At 40.7% G+C, this 20379-nt stretch overlaps 1 protein-coding gene across 3 annotated transcripts in view; it reads left to right on the top strand.

The window, feature by feature from the left end:
- The window catches only part of KCNIP2 (potassium voltage-gated channel interacting protein 2), a 170782-nt gene that overhangs the window by 148382 nt on the left and 2021 nt on the right, over window positions 1-20379 (top strand). For 2 of the 3 annotated variants that reach the window (XM_053449842.1, XM_053449840.1), the window contains exons 2-5: window positions 15805-15929; window positions 16516-16585; window positions 18018-18088; window positions 19310-19417. In XM_053449842.1, coding sequence (XP_053305817.1) covers window positions 15805-15929; window positions 16516-16585; window positions 18018-18088; window positions 19310-19417 — 374 coding nt within the window. Of the gene's footprint in view, window positions 1-12071; window positions 12172-15804; window positions 15930-16515; window positions 16586-18017; window positions 18089-19309; window positions 19418-20379 lie in introns of all 3 variants that reach the window. The other variant, XM_053449839.1, reaches the window with a different exon arrangement.

The raw sequence follows: 20379 nt of genomic DNA on the forward strand, positions 1-20379 counted from the left end.
AGTGGATTCATGCCGTGTACAATTGTATGCATGAACCATCGCTTCTACATGCCGACTCCAGGACCTTTTCTCACAATCTTTAAGTGTCCCTAACATATTAAGCAGCGTTCGGTTGAACCTCTCAGGAAGAGCATCTCCCTCAGGGTGGTATGGGGTCGTTCTAGACTTTTCAATCTGAAGTAGCTTCAACATCTCATGAATAAGCTTACTTTCAAAATCTCTACCTTGATCGGAGTGCAGCCGGTTTGGGAACCCATAATGTACAAAGAACTTTTGCCATAATACTTTAGCAACAGTGGCAGCTTTCTGATCTTTTGTTGGGTATGCTTGGGCGTACCTGGTGAAATGATCAGTAATCACCAAAACATTGCTGGTGCCAGTAGAATCGGCTTCTATGCAGAGAAAATCCATGCAGACTAAATCCATGGGGCCCAAACTCCTAAGGTGGCCCATGGGTGCAGCTCTGGTAGGTAGGGTCTTCCTCTGGATGCATCTTCTGCACCTCCGGCAATACAGCTCTACAGATTCTCTCATTCCAGGCCAGTAGAAGCGATCTCGTATCAACCCAAAGGTTTTGTCTACTCCTAAGTGGCCATGGTGGTCATGAAGAGACCTCAGGACCATCCCTCTATACCTTTGAGGTAGGACTAATTGTTTCCTGCCAGGATGATCATGGTATTGTATAATACGATACAGGAGTTTATTTTCAATATGGAATCGACGCCACTCCTTCTTAAACTGTTGTTGTAGCTCAGCGGGTAAATCATTCAAAAGCTTAAGATTATTAGTCTTCACAGCTCTTAACAAACGACCAACTACAGGATCTTGTTTCTGGGCTTTTTGCTTTTCCTCTATTCGAATCATGGACCACAGGGGAATTGTGGCTGGAAGGCACATAGCCTCTGGAATGGCTTCAGGCGTACAGCTGAGAGAGTCTATACACCGCAACTCTGAGAAATTTACCCACTCATTTTCCACTGTTGAGGTTTGGCAAAGGGCTCTGACTCCTGGGCCAGGGATCTCAACCCACTCCTCTTCATCTCTCACTGCAGGCAATCCAGGTCGTCTAGATAGAGCATCAGCCCCCACATTCGTTGGTCCTGCCTTGTATTTCAATGAAAACTCATAATTGGATAACGCAGCTAACCACCGATGACCTGTAGCATCCAACTTGGCTGTAGTCAAAATGTAAGTGAGAGGATTGTTGTCAGTTCGCACCTCAAACTTAACACCATACAAGTAATCATGCAACTTCTCCACAATAGCCCACTTAAGGGCAAGGAACTCTAATTTATGTACTGGATAATTCTTCTCACTTCCGGTTAAACTCCGACTGATATAGGCCACTGGCCTAAGCCCTTCAGGATATGGTTGGTGTAGGACACCCCCAAGTCCTTCCAAACTCGCATCCACGTGTAAAACATATGGCTTGTCAGGATCAGCATAAGCTAGAACGGGCGCCTCAGTCATCTTCTGTTTAAGAAGCTGAAAAGCCTCTTCACACTCTGAAGTCCACTTTTCCCCAATAGGGTCTTTGGGGTGAAGAATTTTCCGCCCCTTTCTAACAGGTTCCACTTGCAGAAGATTGTGGAGACTTCGGGCTATCTTGGAGTAGCCTTCCACAAAACGCCGGTAATAGCCACAAAATCCCAAGAAAGAACGCAACTCCTCAATGTTACTTGGTTTGGGCCAGTTAACAACTGCTTCAATTTTGGCAGGGTCTGTGGCCACTCCTTCAGCGGATACGATGTGTCCAACATATGTAACTGAATTCTGAGCAAATTTGCACTTATCTAATGAAAGTTTGAGACCTTCAGCCTGTAAACGATCTAACACTTTCAGCAGCCGCTTTTCATGCTCTTCGGGATTCTTTCCAAATACAATTATGTCATCCAAGTAGACCAGACACTCCCTTGGATTCAGATCCCCTAATGTCTTCTCCATTAGTCGTTGGAAAGTGGCTGGAGCTCCGGTTACACCTTGTGGCATACGGGTAAATTGGAAAAACCCCAAGGGACAAATGAATGCAGTCTTCTGCTGATCTTCTTCTCTCATAGGCACTTGATAGTATCCAGACCGTAGATCCAAGACACTAAACCACCTGCTCCCAGTTAAGGCATTCAGGAGGTCTTCTATCCTTGGCAGTGTATACTGATCAGGGATAGTTCTCTTGTTCAATGTGCGATAATCAATGCACAAGCGCACTGAACCATTCTTCTTTCTCACCACGACTATGGGAGAGGCATACTGACTTCTGGACTCACAAATAATTCCAGCCTCTTCCATTTCTTGAAGTATGTTTCTCACATCTTCAATATCTCGAGGAGCAATTCGTCGGGATCTCTCACGAAAGGGAGCAGGATCATTCAGTCTAATGCTATGCTGGGCACTTTTGGCACAGCCCACATCCATATCTCCTGTAGAGAAGGCCCCTTCTCGGGATCTAAGAGCCTTCAACAGTCTCTCTGTCCATTCTGGGGATAGGTGAGACCCATCCAGATTGAACTTTAGGTCTCTGGAAGAATTTTCTTCACAATTTACTGTAAGCATAGTAAGAGGGGTTATCTCTTCCAGAAGGTGGATAACTCCCAACTGCTGACAATGATCTATACGAATATCAGTAGCAGATCGATTGAAGACAGTTACTGCAAATATGTCGATCTTCTGACTTCTCCAGTCTTTCACTTCTGGCATAATAGTCCAACCTTTAATGGAGTCTTCCTCAGGAAGGGATTCCAGGCAGAACTGACAATCCCCAGAAAACATACCTTCTCCCAAGACTGCAACAGCTGTAACAGACTTCATTTCTCCAGGCTTTAGAGAAACAGGTTGGGGACCCCAATAATGAAACTGTCCAGTTTGGGTCTCAAGAGCCAATTTATGACATTCCTGTCTCAGGGCTGGTTCTAGTTCTTCCATCCTTTTCATATAGACATCTCCCACTTCCTTAAGGTAGGTTTGCAACAGACCTCGAACCATGTGAGTGTTCGTCCCAAGTATAATGGGAATACCAGGCCGACCTAGGTTTGGACACACTAAGGCTTCAACATCCATAGGATACACCATTCCAGTGTCCAGCTGAGGAATCACAATCTGCACCTTGACGACTCCTTCGACAGGATAAGCCTGGGAACTCAACCCCCACAACTTGACATCATCTGCTGGCAAGATAGGTAAATGGCTTAGATGCTCATCGTAGAATGGACGGAAAATTATAGTTACTTGGGAGCCTGTGTCCAGCAATGCTGAGGCATGAATCCCTTCAACCATAAGAGATATGAGAGACTTTGGGCCTATCCTAATATCTGTAGACAGTTCATCATTACTTTTACTAGGTAGCTTTTTCCTTTGCTTCCTTTGCTTCTTCTTCCTCTGATATTTAAGCTCTGCAGGACTCTGTTCAATAGTTAGGACTTCTACATTAGCAGAACCAGCCTTAAGAGGGCATTTACTTAGCAGATGTCCCTTTTGTCCACAGTTGAAACACTTAAATTCTCTCCTCATCTCGGGCTGTGGCCACGCTCTAGGAGTCTTCTCTGAGTCTTTGGGTTGAGCATCCACTTTCTTTTCCTTGAACTCAGTTTTCCGTTCTTCCTTTCCAGAGGCTTTGGTGTCAATTCCCTTTTGGCTAGCTGCATAGGAGAATTCCTTCTCAATGGCTTTAGCCTCCTTTATTAGATCTGAAAAGCTAAGGGGACCTCTAGATCGCAACAGAGCAGTTAAGGACATAACTCTATTATCCTGTGAACGAGTCCCTCTAAGTACTTGTTTTCTTCTGTATGCATCAATTTCACCTCGAGAAATTATCTTCTTTTCAAACAGCTTACCTAATATCAACTCTAAGCGAACCAAATAAGCAGGGAGTTTCTCCTTTTCTTTCTGGATGGTATTATAGTACTGAGTACGTAGTTCATCCTCTGTATCATCATCTCCATAGACTTCATTCAACACCTCGATAATATCATTGGCTGTTGAGTCAGGGTATAGCAAGAGATGATGTCTCACTAATTCCAATGCTGGAGTTTTCAAACCTTCAATGATTCGTTGACGTTTAACATTCTCAACACAGGTCCACTCTTCTAACATCTGGACTGCATTACTTTTCCAGGTAGAGAAATCCTCCTCACCTGTGGGCACAGGCATAACACCGGAAAAGGTTTTCAACTTCCTGTAGTGCTGTTCATGAGATGCTTGTACAACACTTTTAGACAGCTGAGCCAGTACTTCAGTTAAGGATGGACTTTTCTCATTTCTCTGAGTAACAGGGGTGGTATGATACTTCTTTCGAGATCTGTCTCGCGAGGGCAGCTTAAGATGCTTCCTTACAGTTTCACAACCGCTCTCACTGTCACTATGGATTTCGGTATCAGAGTCGGGGCTGAAAATGTTGTCGTTGTCCCCATCGTTGACTTCACCGTCATCGTCGCTATTTTCATAAGCGTAAATCAAAGGACTGCCAGGTATATGTGTCCCTGGCAACTGTATACACATAGGACCATCTTCCTTGTTCAGAGGTCCATAGCCTCTTACTAGAGCCACAGCCAATCCTGCTGTTTCATCCTTCCGGGTCTGTACTAGACGAAAATGCTCTAATCCTTGTATCTGTCGAATGGCATCATCAAAACTTTTTCTTTTTAATGCAAGAGGTATATTGCATATAGCCACAGCCTGGTTAGGTGGAATAGATTTTCGCAGTGCCCATTCCCGAACTTCTAGGGAGTTGGGGTACGAAATGCTACTAATAACTCTATTAACGTCCCAACTGATCTCAGCAGTGCCTCCATCTGTAACCCTTTTTTTACCTTGCTCCGTTGTCAGGCTGGTAGTTACAAATTTCAGTGACGCTGGTGACAGGAAACCTGAGCCTCCGCAATTGCTGGGAGATCGGGACATCTTCTTTCTTTATGCAGTGCCTCCACTCAGTGATTTGTACTATGTTGAGTAGGGGAACCCACCCACTGAGAAATGGCCCCTTTCACACAAGAAAATAACACACACAACTAAAATGCAAATTATTTATAGACTATATTGAAATAAACAGGAATTATAATATGAAGACCCAGCTGCTGTGCCTATGCAGTTCAGTTCTAGCAGTGGGTGAACAGTCCTGAGAATATATATATATTTAACACAGATAACTGCCAACACCCGCTCCCCCACCCCAAATGTAGGTATTCTTCCCACCCAGATGTCCCAGTGTTGGTGCACTGTTGGGGCCCTTGATGCAGGTAGCGCTACCCGGGGAGAAAAGTATATATATATGTTGATATATATTAGTTAAGTACCTCTCCTTAGTGTCTTCAAGCAGCTCTGGGATGCTGCCCCTTTAACCTCCTGGCTGAGAGTATAACTGTCTTCCCACACAGATGTCTGTCTGCAGCTCTGCTTTCACCTCACTGGTACAGGATGCAGGACTTGGACGCTCTGGGTACTTGCAGTCTCTCACTCTCACTCAGGAAGCATACAGCACCATGCTGTATTCGCTGCACACTTCTACTTCAATGTACTGTTTGGATGTCAGCAGTACACACACTAAAGGCAGCAGGCTTATTTCAGGCCTACTTACAGGGAGGACAGTCTGTCTCTCTTCCTCCTTCACTCCCCTGCTTAGCTCTGCTCTTCCAGAAGTTTCTTCCTAGACCCTCTCCTCTGATAGGCTGAGAAACATTCCCTAGCTTAGGCAAACTGACATATGTCCCATTGAGATACTGATTGGCTCAGAGGAGACAAGTAACCTGGTGCTGGAAGGAAAGGTCAGTATCCATGACAACCCAGCTGTAATGTTATTAGACAAAATAACTGCACTGGGTTACATACTCAAAACAATGCAAGACTATAGCCTTTTTTACATACGCTACTGTAGGTGTACAGGTCGGTGTTACGAAGGTTCCTTGCTTAAATTGTATTTAAATCCTTAACTTAGTGTAGCTGAATCAGTAATTAACATACATATGCCAATACAAAGCACTGCGTAAATTATCGGTGCTATATAAAAGATAATACTAATAATACTAATAATATTAATAATTCCTACACAAGATCTTAACAATTTAATCTCAAACTTTATATATTAACAGTCATGCCTCAGGTGGCCTGATAATAGTCAATAAGACATTAAAAAGCTGTGGTTTTAACTTCTTACATTCCCACAATTCTAAAATCTGCAATTCCGTCTCTCTCTTCTGGTTAGGCAAGGACTGTCTGAGATCACTTGGTGATGGGGATACTTTTAATGCAAACACAGACTACTTTATTAAGGTAATTAATATCATTTTCAAAGTTCTGATGTGACACATCACCTCATAATGTTTGTATCAGTTTGTTTGCTTTGTTTTTTTTTTTGTTTTGCGTGTTTTTATATTCAAACTATTCATTCCGTGTTTCAAAAAAACATTATATATTCTACAATTCTAAAAACAGAAAAAGCATCACAAACCATGACATTAGCTCATTGTTTAAAAGAAATATCCTTCGTCTGAAGTAGAGGATTACTGCAAAGACACATTGGGTGAGATTCGGTGGGCTTACGCAGAGCACTAGACACAGACAGGACGAGCGTGTGGTCTTTGGTCACTCCAGTCTCAGGTTCCACCAGTTCCCATCCCTTCGAACATCCCAGTCTAACTAGAGCTAGCCCTGCCCCTAACCCTGACTAACCACACCCATTACCGTGACCACGCCCCTTTCTATATCCTATAAGAACTAGGAGAGGACAGCGCAGAGGAGCCATCTCTGGGAAGTTCCTCGGTATGTGGATGATGTTTTGCCTTTATTGGCATGACAGGTGTTAGCTCCAAACTCAGTATCTTTCTCTGATAACAGTATCCAGCGGATCACAGTAACAGTAATGATTATTAATGGGTTTATTGACCAGAGTTGGCCCAGTATACCATAATTAGTGGACCAGAGATGACCAAAGTATTGCACAAAGTGCACTCAAGTGCACCTCTGAATGTTAGCTGGTTAATTTGGTTTAAAGAAAACACTTTCAAATGACCTAAAGAACAGCTAAGCACAAGACAAGTTGGCGGCACAAAATGAATATGTATGTCAAGAAACAAATTACAAGGAGTTATTAATGATTGCTACCTTTTCTACTAGCATTCTGTAATAAATCACCGAGGGCTGCACGTTGTTAAAAGGATCTGTGCTTCTCTGCAGAATGCATGCCTATACAAAATTATAGAACACAATAAGCGAGCTAATTATACGAGCGAAACAAACACTTAAAATCAAATCATTTAACACATTCAAGACAGGATTCAAGGCCATTGCATAGAGGGATGTTTTTAAGGACATGCAGCCAAATGCGCATGTTCAAATACTATACTTACCTAATTTTTGTCATACCCTCCCTTGTCAGCCATACATCTTTCCTGCCGATATCTCCCTCCCTCCCACATGCCTCACCCATGTCTTAAGAAATATTTAAGAAAACTAAAAATTAACATTTCAAGGAATAAGCCCCTCTGTGTGCCAGTGCAGAGTGATTCAGTCTTGATTGATGTAGCCTCGATTCCCGCTCTAGGCCTCCCAACCTTTCCATGCAAACCTAAACCAAAAATAGGTGCGTTACCAAGGGCAATAACCACCAAACTGAAAACCAATAAATAACATAAATTAACATAAACAATTAACATAACACCCCCCCCCCCAGGTTACCAAGTTACCAGGTACCACAACACTCAGGGAAGGACATACACGGAACCTCCAACCAGGAGTACCACCACATTTTCTCCCCGCAGCATTAACCCCTTAGACACATGATATACTCCCCCCACAACTGTGACAAAAAACAAACTCCACGTGAAACCCAGCACAACAGGGAGGGAGGATGGAACAAACAACACGAGGCTTGGTGACAACAAAAACATGGCGCCTAACCTACTGGCACCCACCGCTTAAATACCTTAAAGCAATATATATAAAACAACACAGTTTATGACGTTGCTACCTTAATGCATCCCCATATCTAAAATGACAACATTGGGGATTATTCACTAAATAGCGAGTTTGCAGGAGAATTTTGGTTTCAACTCTCTCGCTTCACTATGCATTATGAAGGGCCAACACAGTCAGGTTGCTCCAGCAAGAAGGTCTTCTGAGCTGACCCTGTATAATGTATAAGTGAAAATCACAGATTTAATGACAGCCAAGCTCTTCCTGCAGCAGACGCTCTCTGGGGACGGACCTTCATAATGTATAGCGATGCCAAGGAGCTGAAACACAACTCTCCTCCAAGCTCTCCATGTAGTGAAGAGACACTACATATTTGATTACAATCGTGTTACAATTATAGTACAGCGGGCCATCGTTTCCCATATGACACAGTAGTATTGAGCGCCTACGTTTGGCACATTAAACATCTTTTTTCAAGGACTCGTATAATTTTCACATCATAAATTTCCACTCAGCACTATGTGGGACGCATAAACTCACAGAAGCTAATTCGCTTCTAGCCATCAGTATTATCCTTCTATGTTCTTTAGAACATAGATGGATAATAAGTTTATGACGCTACTTTGCATTAATGAATGGCGCTAGAATGTAAGGTGTTGCCATTTGAAATATCAAGGCCAATAACAAAATATCGTTAACTTTACATTAAATATCCTTAAATGTAATATAGCATTAAATGACCCAGATCTACAGCTGCCACATGGATGGATGTTATTACTGCTCATTACCACTGACCAACCGACATAATATCACAGCGCCGAAAATATATTAAAATAGTACAAGGTGACAGCGTAGAACCAAACGGCAATATATGTGGAACTGATAAAATGCAATAAGCCAGTTATATTAAATAATAATATTATGATGTCTGCTGTATCCTTGCTACCCTTCCATTATGGTGCTATATAAAACAATAAATAATAATATTATGTGTAAAATTAATAATAATACACATAATATTATTAATATTACACATAATATTATTATTTATTGTTTTATATAGCACAATATTATTATTATTTATTGTTTTATATAGCACCATAATATTATTAGTGAGTCAACATTCATACGATGAGATGTAGGGTCAGATACATTATGAAGACCACAGAGGACCTTCCTTCAGAGTTAATTAAAATACTACTAGCAGGGAAAATGTATGCTACTAACACATCAATGTAGTAACTGCTACTTTATATTATAAAATACATATTTTAACATCTTACGGAAGCATAGTAATTACTAATTAGCTAAAGACACCGTTAATGGAGGATGAGTTACAAAGACTTCTAAGAAAGCCTAAAGTGGTTCACCTGACTCCTGTTTCAGATGCCCTGGTGAGAGTTACCTTATACCCATGAACCTTAGCCATTGAAAATAAGATACTTAGCAGTAATAAAACACTAGCTATTTATTAGAGTTCCTTAAATCACAAATAAAGTAACTAACTTGGTTATTATTTATTCACTGGCGACGTTTTATGTCATACCTTTGAAGAACTCAATGAATACAAGATTCCTTTGATGTAATTACAGACAGATTTAAATATGCTTTGTACAGGGCGATCCAAGCTAATATTAGAGCAGAGGTCCACTGGGGTTGGCATTTCATAATGTAAAGTGAAGTCTGGCATATGAAACCGCATAAGCCCCAAAGACGGTGTTTGTTCATAAGCAAAAATAGGCGGCGTATGGTGAAAGTTTGTATGTAGGGTAGATGAATCCCTCTGTAAATTGAACTAAATGGAGAATGGTGAGCGTGCTTGCAACGTTAATTACACTTTCTAATCTGATCTCCCTAGGGAGGGTTGATAACTTTCAGCCTAACGGGAGAATACATTTTGTGTCCCATGGCCCTCATAACCCGGTGATCAACATGTGAGAAGTTTTAATACAGGTAAAACATATAGAATAAAGGTAAAGGAAGGAAAGATAAGCAATTAAGGAAGAAATGAAAGACTAGGAAGTAATGGGTAGGAAAAATATATAGGAAGTGAGGAAAGACAAAAAGAGGAGGAAAGAAGGAGTGAAGGAAGAAAGGATGAAAAGGGAGGGAATGAAGGAAGGAAGGGGAGGGAATGAAGGGAAAAAAGGAAAGGAATGAAGGAAGTAAAGGAAACCAATGGGGGTAAAAGAGAGAGAGATTACATTTGCCTGTATACAAATGCTTAATTATTTTGAAACATGTCAAAGATGGGCTGTTTTGCTTGCTGTTGATAATCACACAAACCTGGATCATAGTTGTCATTGTTTTGCTGTCTCAAATCATCTTTCAAACCTTGTTTGCCGCCCATGCCCCTGTAGTAATAAATTGCATGTTGGATTTTGTTTTGCTTGACCGTTTGCCTTTTGTACTGTGCACTGCACACGCACACGTGTGTGAGAAGACCAGGAAACAACTTGTCATGAATGTTATTTTAGGAACCCTCCACTGAGTAGCATGTATTATTCTGGTCAAACCAGGTACAAAGTTTCTTCAAGTTTCATTAAGCTGTTTTAAGAGACATATCTGGGCCACTGAAACATTTGGGACGAGTGTCACGCTTGAAAAAATGGTAGGTGTAAAAATAAACATTATACTGCGAGGTCTTTAGGGACAAAATAAATGTTATGTTTATGAATATTTTATATCTATACAAACTAATCTGACATCACATACTATGATGTCACAGCTGGTTCTTCAGGGAAATAATTCCTCCATACCCTGGCCGTTAAAGAAATACTTTACAAGATATACTTATGATATATTTTTTATTACATGTAAAAACAAGATACTGACCAATGGACTTAAATCTGTTCTAATTCATTTTTGTTCTAAATATGTGCGCACCACTATTGGTTTCGTAACCAGTGATAACCTATCTTCCGCAGTGTGGTATCTTAAGGCGAGGAAGAATGGCGCACATGCATACAGGGCTGTAGCTACGAAACAGAAGCAAATTAAAGAACTCTACGTATATCTAATGTAAAATTGAGAAGGCACTTTCACAGCCCGCAGTAAGAAAGTACCCACGGTAGGCGAGTTATTTTCAGCTAGCAAAACCTGGCTAATAAGGACAAAGTTGCCCTCGAGCATAAATATATCAGAATTGAAAGTCATATGTCAGGTGTTGCCACGGTCAGATGAAGGTCGCCATTGATGCTGTATTCCGAATTGCCAATGGGTCCAGGGCTGCTGGGACTTTGAACACGAAAGCAATTGAAGGGCTCAGTCCGTGCGTCTTATTCTATAATGGGCTGTCACATCCCGACATGCACATTGTTATACGCTACAGCCACTGTATGCTTTATTAAAATAAATTAGCAAGCATTGGGGTTAATTACTGTCATACAGTAAAAAAAAAAGACCTTCTACGTAATAAAGAAGTTTAAGTTTCATATTTGAGTTACATATAATAAAAATATATGAAAGAAATATGCGAAATGTAAATATTCATTTATATTATTGTTTATGTTTTTTATTCTTCATTGCACTTTTAATACGTGATGGTTCAAAAATTGGCTTGTTTAACACCGATTTCTTGGGGTGCCTCCCTCCACTCCTTGGGACCATTAAACAATTAAATATTGATACTTTGATGTCGACTATTGATAAAAGTCGATGTATGATCAGCTTTCAGATTCATGACAAGTTGTGAACTGTTCCATAAAATGTTGGGTTTTAAATGATTTGGAATGTAATAGAAAAAAAAGGTTTGCTTAAAATATTTATGGCCAAAGTACCGTGTTAGGAGCATATAGGACATTATCCACTAATATATATTAATACTATCGTTATTAATATTTATTGATTTATATAATCATCGTATTCCGCAGCGCTGATAACATTGTAGATTAAATTAAGTACGTTAAGGAAATTAAAGTTCAGGGACAGTATACGTGCTGGAAGAAGCAGCTCTGGGCTGTGATGTTAAATAATACAATTTAACTCAAGGTAGTTGCTGTTATAGAAAATATATATAAAACAACTTCTACTAAAATATTGTATTTCCTATACGTCCAAATCATTTTTAGCCCAACATTTTTATTTCGGGTACGCTGCTTTATTTTATTTCTAACACATTTTGGAATGTTGTTCTTTTTCTTAATGATATGCTTTGTTCTAATGATTTTCAGGCAACCTGCCCAGTCAAACTAAAAAAGCTTTTAAACAACGCATCCTCAAACTCTTGCCTTGCTGCGGCACTACATCCACTCCCTCAATAAGTGAAAGCAAGTGAATTTACTTTTCTGAATTATGTTATTTATTTCATGTTAAGAAATGCTTGTATGATTTCTTTATTGTGTTAAATTCACCTAAAATGCTAGCAAACGCATAGGTCTCCTTTTTACATTGGATAACATCGCCGTACGTAGGATCTTTCAGGTTTGACCCAGAGTCTCCAGATGAAGCCTGGTTTACCCAGGTCTCTGGTTCAATCTCTTCTTTCAATAGGCAGGAGAGCGGCTTGTGACCCTGCCCATGTTATGCCTACTCCCCACCCATTTTCTGCCCAGTTCCCTCCCACTAAGCCACTCTACCAGAAGAGGGAGCCTACCCTGGGAAGTTCCCAGCTATGACCATCACCTGGAGCTCCATTCAAGATGCTCCTCAATATAAAGGAATGAAAAGCTTTGTATATGATCTGTACACTTGCTAGCATAATATATACTGATCATATTACAGTAGTAATGGACGGGGTGTACCAGTTAAAATGAAGCAGAATGAAAGTTGATTATAGGTAGACATTGTTACATTTTGAATGGAGGCAGGAACTGATACTCATCTATAAATTTACCGTGGTAGAAGGTACTGATTGTCTTTAGCAATGGTCTAAGCTGAGTATGTGATGATATTTTATTCATGACATCTCTGATGTATTTGAATATTAACTTTGACATGTTTAACTGGTACCTACTGGTTTAACTGGTAACTACAGAGAGAAGGCAAGGTACCCATTGTCAGCTATTATGCGGTACATTTTTCTTTCGTTTCACCACGGCGGGAAAAACCAATACTGAAATGCATTGCCTGTTCCAAAATGTCTGCAATGTTCCTACATTTACACAAAGGCCACTGGCCCTTGGGGCTTGAGGCTGAACACCACTGCTGTAGATTGTGTGTAATCAGGTATCGTGAGTGCCTTTAATTTGACATGTGACAAAGGTGAGGTTTTTGGAATAAAGTATGTGCTTGAAAAAATAAGGACAGCGTAGCATAACTGGAAATTTCATCCTCTTTTAAAGAAGTGACTTCACAAGGGCCAAGGCTAGTTACATATGAAGCTGTGGTTAACCATGTGAGGGAAGGGGGCCTGGAACGGGAGTGGAAGCGGAATTGGGCAGGGAGTAGACGAGGCTAAACACCGTTCCCTGGAGAAAGAGGACAGTGACCCAAAGACCCTGGGAAGCAGTGTTTCAGCCAGAGACTCCGAGTCCAACCAGAAGAGTTTCCAGATATGTTTGTTAGATTACACCGGCTCCTTGTCCAGTTACAACCAGTCTTTCCAAGCCAAGTAGATAATTACAAGTGACAGAAGATGTTTTAAACAAAGAAACGTTCTTGTAATGATACAACTAAAAGGAATTGATATGTGTAAAAAAAATACATATTCATAAGATGAGCTACAACATTTAGAATGGGGTAAGTCGCTCTCATTACTATAAATAGCCCATCTGTTAATTTAATTAAAATGGAATTGGCTAATACTTAACAATAGTGTGCTAGTTTACAAATTAACTGACATGAAACTAGAAGACACTCCAATCACATTTAATTCCTGGTGTAGAATTCTGGGTCAATGTGGTCATGTTACACGCTGTAACACGTGTCCGATAAGGTTTAATCCCACAGTACATGATCTGTAATAGAATGAACTAATGAAACTCAGCACACACGCTTACAATAAGCATTCTGCATTCACATGATGTAGACTTCTGCTGCCAACTAACTTTGACTGCCAATTCACATTTACTCATCCATTAGTGATTAGACCCAACTGTTACATCTAAATTGGTTGCACAAGCAGATTATGGAGTCTTTAGTTGAAGTTGATTCATTTTATTGGATGAACGTAGAAGAAAATATGACGTTCCATAGGCTTTTTGGACCTCAGAGGTGTCTTCTTTAGATGAAATGAAGAATGCTTCCATCTGAAGAAGAGACCTCTGAAGTCCCGGAAGCTGAGATAACTTTACATCTGTTCTGTGTTGGACCAGTAGATGGCATCAATCCATTTTCTCTTGGACTAATAGGCTATATCTATTTTTCTTAACAAGTAGATTAGTCGAGGCTGGAGAAACTTTACATGGAAAGTGGTTAATATGGATTTATTTCCTCAATTTCGTCTTGAATATGTTTTTCTTCACCGGGGCCATATGAAATTACCAAATGTATTATGTATGAATTATCTGTATTTATTTTCCTGTGGAAGCCCTAAAAGTCTCAATCATGTATAGAAACAGCAGGAAATGAGTTTATCAGTTAAAATATATAAATAAAATCTAATATTCTTCTAAATGCCATATTCTGTTCACATAAGAAATCTTAAATATTTTATTTTTATTATGTTAGTGTAGATTAAGCTTTGGGGAGCAATGAGAACGTTGTAAGACTTGGCACTTATTTGAAAGAATTTGGTACAGATACCATTATTATGTACTGTCGCCTCGATAATAAGCATTTTCTTGTGAATTATTGGAATGTTATAAAAGCGACTTCTTTTCACCTTCCCGTTTTGATTTCTGAAAACGAAAAAAAAGTAATGTTTGATGATCCATTAACAATCTAAGAACACATTCTGAACGCAACAAATGTAAGGTCTTTGGTCAGACCTGCCTGACAAAGGCAATTTCTTGTTCATCAACAATTTCTCGGCTGGTTAATCGTTAAACATTTTTCATTTATTTCTTTCACCTTAGCAACAAACTCATCGTTACTTGATGTTAAAGGTTGTCTTTTTGACTCTTTCTAGTCCATTTCAGAAATGTTATATCCACTGAGTAACACCAGCATTACAGAAGCAATCATTGCCTATGGGAATTCTTACAGAGAGGGTTTGGGGTCACTGACACCCTTCTAAAGAGAATGCATAATAAAGTAAAAGAAACAATAAAAAATTCCCTGAGGTAGAAGCTGCAGGCCTGCTTCTGCAGCTACCCTCCTACTTCTTGCTCCAAAGATTCTTGCCACAGATTGGCTGCTTGAAACAGCCAATTATTGGCAGGAAAGAGCTCCCCTTGAAATCAATGGGAACGTTTTCCGCTCACGAGCATAGGGGTCTGAGAAGACCCCGTCCGCAATGTCCACCGAGTCAGTGCTGGAGATAAGTATATCATGTGCCGGGAGATGTGTTGGGCCGAACTTGGGGCGAGGGAAGGGGTGAATGCATATTTTTAAGCAGAAAAAAATAAAGAGATCACGCATAGGGATTAAAGGGATTAAAACTTCCATAAATCCCATCTTCTACCCCCCGATGAATTGGGGCGCTGGGCGGCAGAGATTGGGAGCATGACCGTGGGATTGTAGTCCCGAATCCTGGTGTCCCACCAAGTGCTACCTCTGTCCTGAAAAGCGAGACCAAGCAGAGCTCGATGGCATGTCCATTTTTATTATGATGTAGTAAAAGACGTTTGCCTTTTTTATAAATCTGGTATATAGTATGGGGAAAATGATTATTCCCGGGATTGCTTAATATTTCTGCTTTGCGCACACCTCTGAGTAGCTCGCCACCCCTGCACCAGCACCTGCAATAAGCAGTCTTTTTTTTATCAGCTCTTGTATATAAAACAATGAACCTTTTTGTTGCGTGGTGGATGTTTTATAATTTTTGCATTTTAATGTGATCTATTTGTTTTGTTTTTTTTCCAGATAGCGTGGAAGATGAATTTGAGCTCTCTACAGTTTGTCACCGTCCAGAGGGATTGGAACAGCTTCAACAACAAACCAAATTCACCAAAAAAGAACTTCAGGTTCTTTATCGAGGCTTTAAAAATGTAAGTGTCAAATAATCGGGTAAATTATTACAGATTATCACATTTCTCTAATTCTGTGACCGTTTTTACATTCAAATGATCTGAGAATCAGTCCTGCAATAACTCATCCTTCAAAGGGTTAAAGCCAATCGGGAGATACAGAGATTTCAAAATGACTCATAAATTCTATTCCTTTCACACAAATTTAATTAAAGGCTCTAGCATAATATACCTGAGCGAATCTGTAGCTTTATTCTATACTCTGAAGGTTTAATCACTTAAGATAACACAAGAAGATTCTGTGGTTTCTATAGCAACAACATATCAGTGCCTGTTTTATGTGTTAGATGACAATTAAGCAACCCCTGAAAAACTGTGAAGGGGGCAAAACTTTACACAATTAAAATATTTGTTTGGACTTTCAAAAGTACAAAGAATGGTGGTTACTATGCTGTGTTTAGGTGTAAAAGTGGGGAAATTTTTTAACGTTAGGTGCAACAGCTAAATGTTTTTTTAAAAAATATATTAGTATTCATGTTTTGAATTTACCGCCTTATTGGTATTAAGGTAACGCAATTAAAATACGCATTTTGATTTATCGGAACAGGAATGTCCAAGCGGTCTTGTTAATGAAGATAATTTCAAACAAATTTACTCCCAGTTTTTTCCACAAGGAGGTAAGTTACTGTTGCTCAAACTATAACAAGACATTCTGTAAGTATATTGTGATGTATAGCAGCATTAAAGGGGAAACCAAGAGCTTTATCACTCCTTAACCGAGTAACTCTACTTGGAGTTCTATTCTGTAAGAGTCAAGAATGCCTACCAGTAGAGTGCCAAAGAGTTCTAAGGCCCAAGTCAAACCTTCTCATGTTAGGGAAAGCCTGATAGAAACATCTTGAGGTCAGGGTAATCTCCATTCATCATATACACTTTAATGCCAATGATAGCTGAGTGTCCCTTTTACATTTTTATGAAATCCCCCTTGCAAATACATAGGGGGATTCTGCTTTTGCCCCTAGCTACTTGCTACTGTAGGAGATCTGTTTGATCCAACATATCTCTTGACGTGCGGTATACGTACTCGGAAAAGTGTTAATCTTTGAAATAAGTCCTTGGGATCGTGAAGTGTCCCTTTGATTCTCAATGAAAGTTAGCAAGGACGGATGGCATTGTTTACACGACAATGCCCCACTCCCGACCTCTTTCCCCTTTCAATGGGGGCGTGTCCCACAACGTCAGCAGGGACACCCACTGAAGTCAGCGGGAACACCCACTGAAGTCAGCAGAACCACCCACTGAGTTAAGCAGGACCACCCACTGAGTTAAGCGGGACCACCCACTGAGTTAAGCGGGACCACCCACTGATGTCAGTGGGTAGTCCTGGCTGCATCCCGCAAGGGGGGCTCCGAGTAGCCGGAGCTTAAAAGTTCCCGGGTATGCAGATCGCCCAAGACGGGTTGCTTCCTCCCCAGGACCTGCCCCCTAGTCAGCCGAGGCCGGAATACATTGCTGACTAGATGCTGTTTTCTCTATGTACCGAAAACTGATTTCAAAACACTTTGCTGCTGAGTAGAGCCGATGTGTTTTTACTGAATGCCCTAAATTTAGATAAAGAAAACACCGTATGTGGCTGTTTGTCACTTTGGGAATTCAGTGAAACATCCCCGGGTTATTTTGAATAGCATTCTGAGCTGTAATAATCTTTAAATGAGACTTCTGCCAGCTGGAGAAAAAACATTTACTCTGCAGCGTAATCGTTACAAAATACATATTAAAAAAAATGAAACATTAACTCTTCAGATAACGTGGAGAACAGGATATTCTCTGGTCTGTGTTAGATCAGGTTTTGCATATAACAACATTTTTGTCAATAATGTGTTTTGTTTCCCTACGTCACAGAATAACTGACTGAAAATGTACAGCTTTCATATAAATCTAAAAATATAACTTTTTGGTTCTACTGGAAATTGCACAAACCTTCTAAAACAGCCATTGAATTGCATATACAGTGACCAGTATTTGTTTAGGGTAAATATCTTGGGGTTAACGATTCACTTATTACTGTATTGTCATTAAATACGGACTCCTGTTCTGCCTGTGTTCTAGACTCCAGCATGTATGCACATTTTCTGTTCAACGCATTCGACACCGACCACAATGGCTCCATCAGCTTTGAGGTGAGACTGGGTTGTGTCAAGTTAACTGGAACATTTCTATTTTAAACGTATAACTGTTCCTGAAGTGTTAAGAAAAAAAAAAGTCCGCCTCACATCCACCGGGCACGAAGAAGCTTTATAATTAGACTGACATACTTGTCTCTGGAGGTTTCTAGAACTAGTGAATGCTCAACTTATTTTATCCTTTGAAGCGTTGGACACCCTCTCGCATATACGCTTTGCTTTTACATGCTAGGTTTAGAAACCGTAACTGGGGTGTAACCAATTTAAACGAAATTGCCTCACCCCCCCCGGAAGAGCGCTCCAGCCCTACTTTTGGTGCATGCATTCATTAGTTACTGGACTTCGGTCTCTACTGAAATCTGTTCGCATACATTCGCTCGTACACTCTTACTTTACACAGTGGGAGTAACAGCAGCCAGTTTCACGGACACTCTTATCTTGTGGCCAGGTCCGTTGATGTCAGTGGGCGGGTCTGCTCCCATCAGTGGGCGGGCTGGTGACATTAATTGGCGGGCCTGCTGATAGGAGTGGGCAGGGCCAATGACATTGCGGGCCGGACCAGTTCCAAATGCATTTAAATTGTACCTCTTGTTTCTCCCGGTCGAATTGTTGTGTGATGCACTACTTGTTATATCCAGGTTTGGCCATTGTACAGCGCTGCAGAATATGATGGCGCTATATAAAACAATAAATCATAATACATTCTAAGGTGGGGGATGGGAAATGGGCAGAGAGTGGACATGCCTAAGAGCCGCTCCCACGACCCGGAGATTTTCTGCCGTCACCCCGAGACCCGGAGAATTGGTGCTTCAAACCCGGAAAGGTTCCCAGGTCTGCTCCCAACAGTCCAGCTTTTCACAGGACATTCTGGTCCTACTTCTGGCACCAGACTAACCTACTTCCAACCCCGGCCCTGCGCTTGGGCTTCTTGCTGCACCCTCTTACGCGAGTCTCTTACTGGTGGGGGGTATGAGGAATGTTTCTTGCTTACATAAAAAGTAAACTCCAATAAGCATAAAAAAATGACAAAAACTAAAAACAAATTTGATTACGCTACATTGTTCCTTTAACTGAATAAGAGCAAATGTGTGAGCATCACATTGTATTCATACTACTATGGAATGTTAAATTACCAAAATCAGATATTGTTCAGCCATTTAATGTATCCTGTTGGTTACATTTTTATATATGTGCGTTTGTTTCTGTCTACATGCGCAGGATTTCGTAGCAGGGTTATCTGTTATCCTCAGAGGGAGCATCGATGATAAACTCAACTGGGCATTCAACTTGTACGACTTAAACAAAGATGGCTGCATCACTAAGGAGGTATGATTTAAGATGGAGAGCTCTGTGATAACGGCGCTCTCTTTGCATTCTAGAATGTCAGACTCGGACCCCAGTGGCCCCGGGGCCGTAGACAGCTGTTGGGGTGGCTAATGAGTCAACTTTACACCTATATATTTGGTAGCCACAATGTATTCGTGGAAGGTTAACTTCCTACGAAGTGACATCCTTTTCAATGGCGCATGCAGTGTAATTAGCACCAGCTTCTTACTATTAAATGAAGAGCATTCAGTGTTTAATTTCTCGCATATACAGTATGCACTTGAGCAGCGATGGCGAACGATTCTGAGCCCCAGTGCCCATTTTTCCCGCATGACACCAAGTTCCGCATGACACTTCAAATCGCTGCACTTATCTTCCAACGGAATTACATAGAAATACTGCTGGGGGTAAATACAGCCATTTGAAGAATAATCTGCATTATGATATTACGTACATCCTCCTACATATGTAAATATATTTAGATTAAACAGGGTGGGTGCAAGGTGTTTGCCCACATATATAATTAACATTTTCTTCCATAATAGAAAAAGAAATGTTAAACATAACGTTCTCGCCATCTTCTTATTATATTTCCTCTTTCTTCCCATGTCTCTTCCTACCTCCCTCCTTCTATCTCTCCCCTGTATCGTTCTCTCATTCTCCTTCACCTTTCTTTATTCCTGAGGTCAGAGGTCTGTTCCTGCAGGGCTCAAGGCTCCCTGGTGCGCGCGACTTCCGTGTTGAACGGCGGGATATGACATCATAACATGTATAGCTGACATCTCATGATGCAGCATTAACCGGTTAATTTTCCAAATTGCCCCAAAATAAAGAGAGCGTAAGGTCTGTTTCATACCCCCTTATTTTAAGTCCATTTAAAAACGTAACCAGCCAGTCGTCAACCTAGCACGTTGTGGTACGCGTGCCATCACTTTGCCATCGCTGCTCTAGAGCGTAAGCTT

Source organism: Spea bombifrons, chromosome 11, assembly GCF_027358695.1.
Source record: "Spea bombifrons isolate aSpeBom1 chromosome 11, aSpeBom1.2.pri, whole genome shotgun sequence".
NCBI classification, from domain to species: Eukaryota; Metazoa; Chordata; class Amphibia; order Anura; family Pelobatidae; genus Spea; species Spea bombifrons.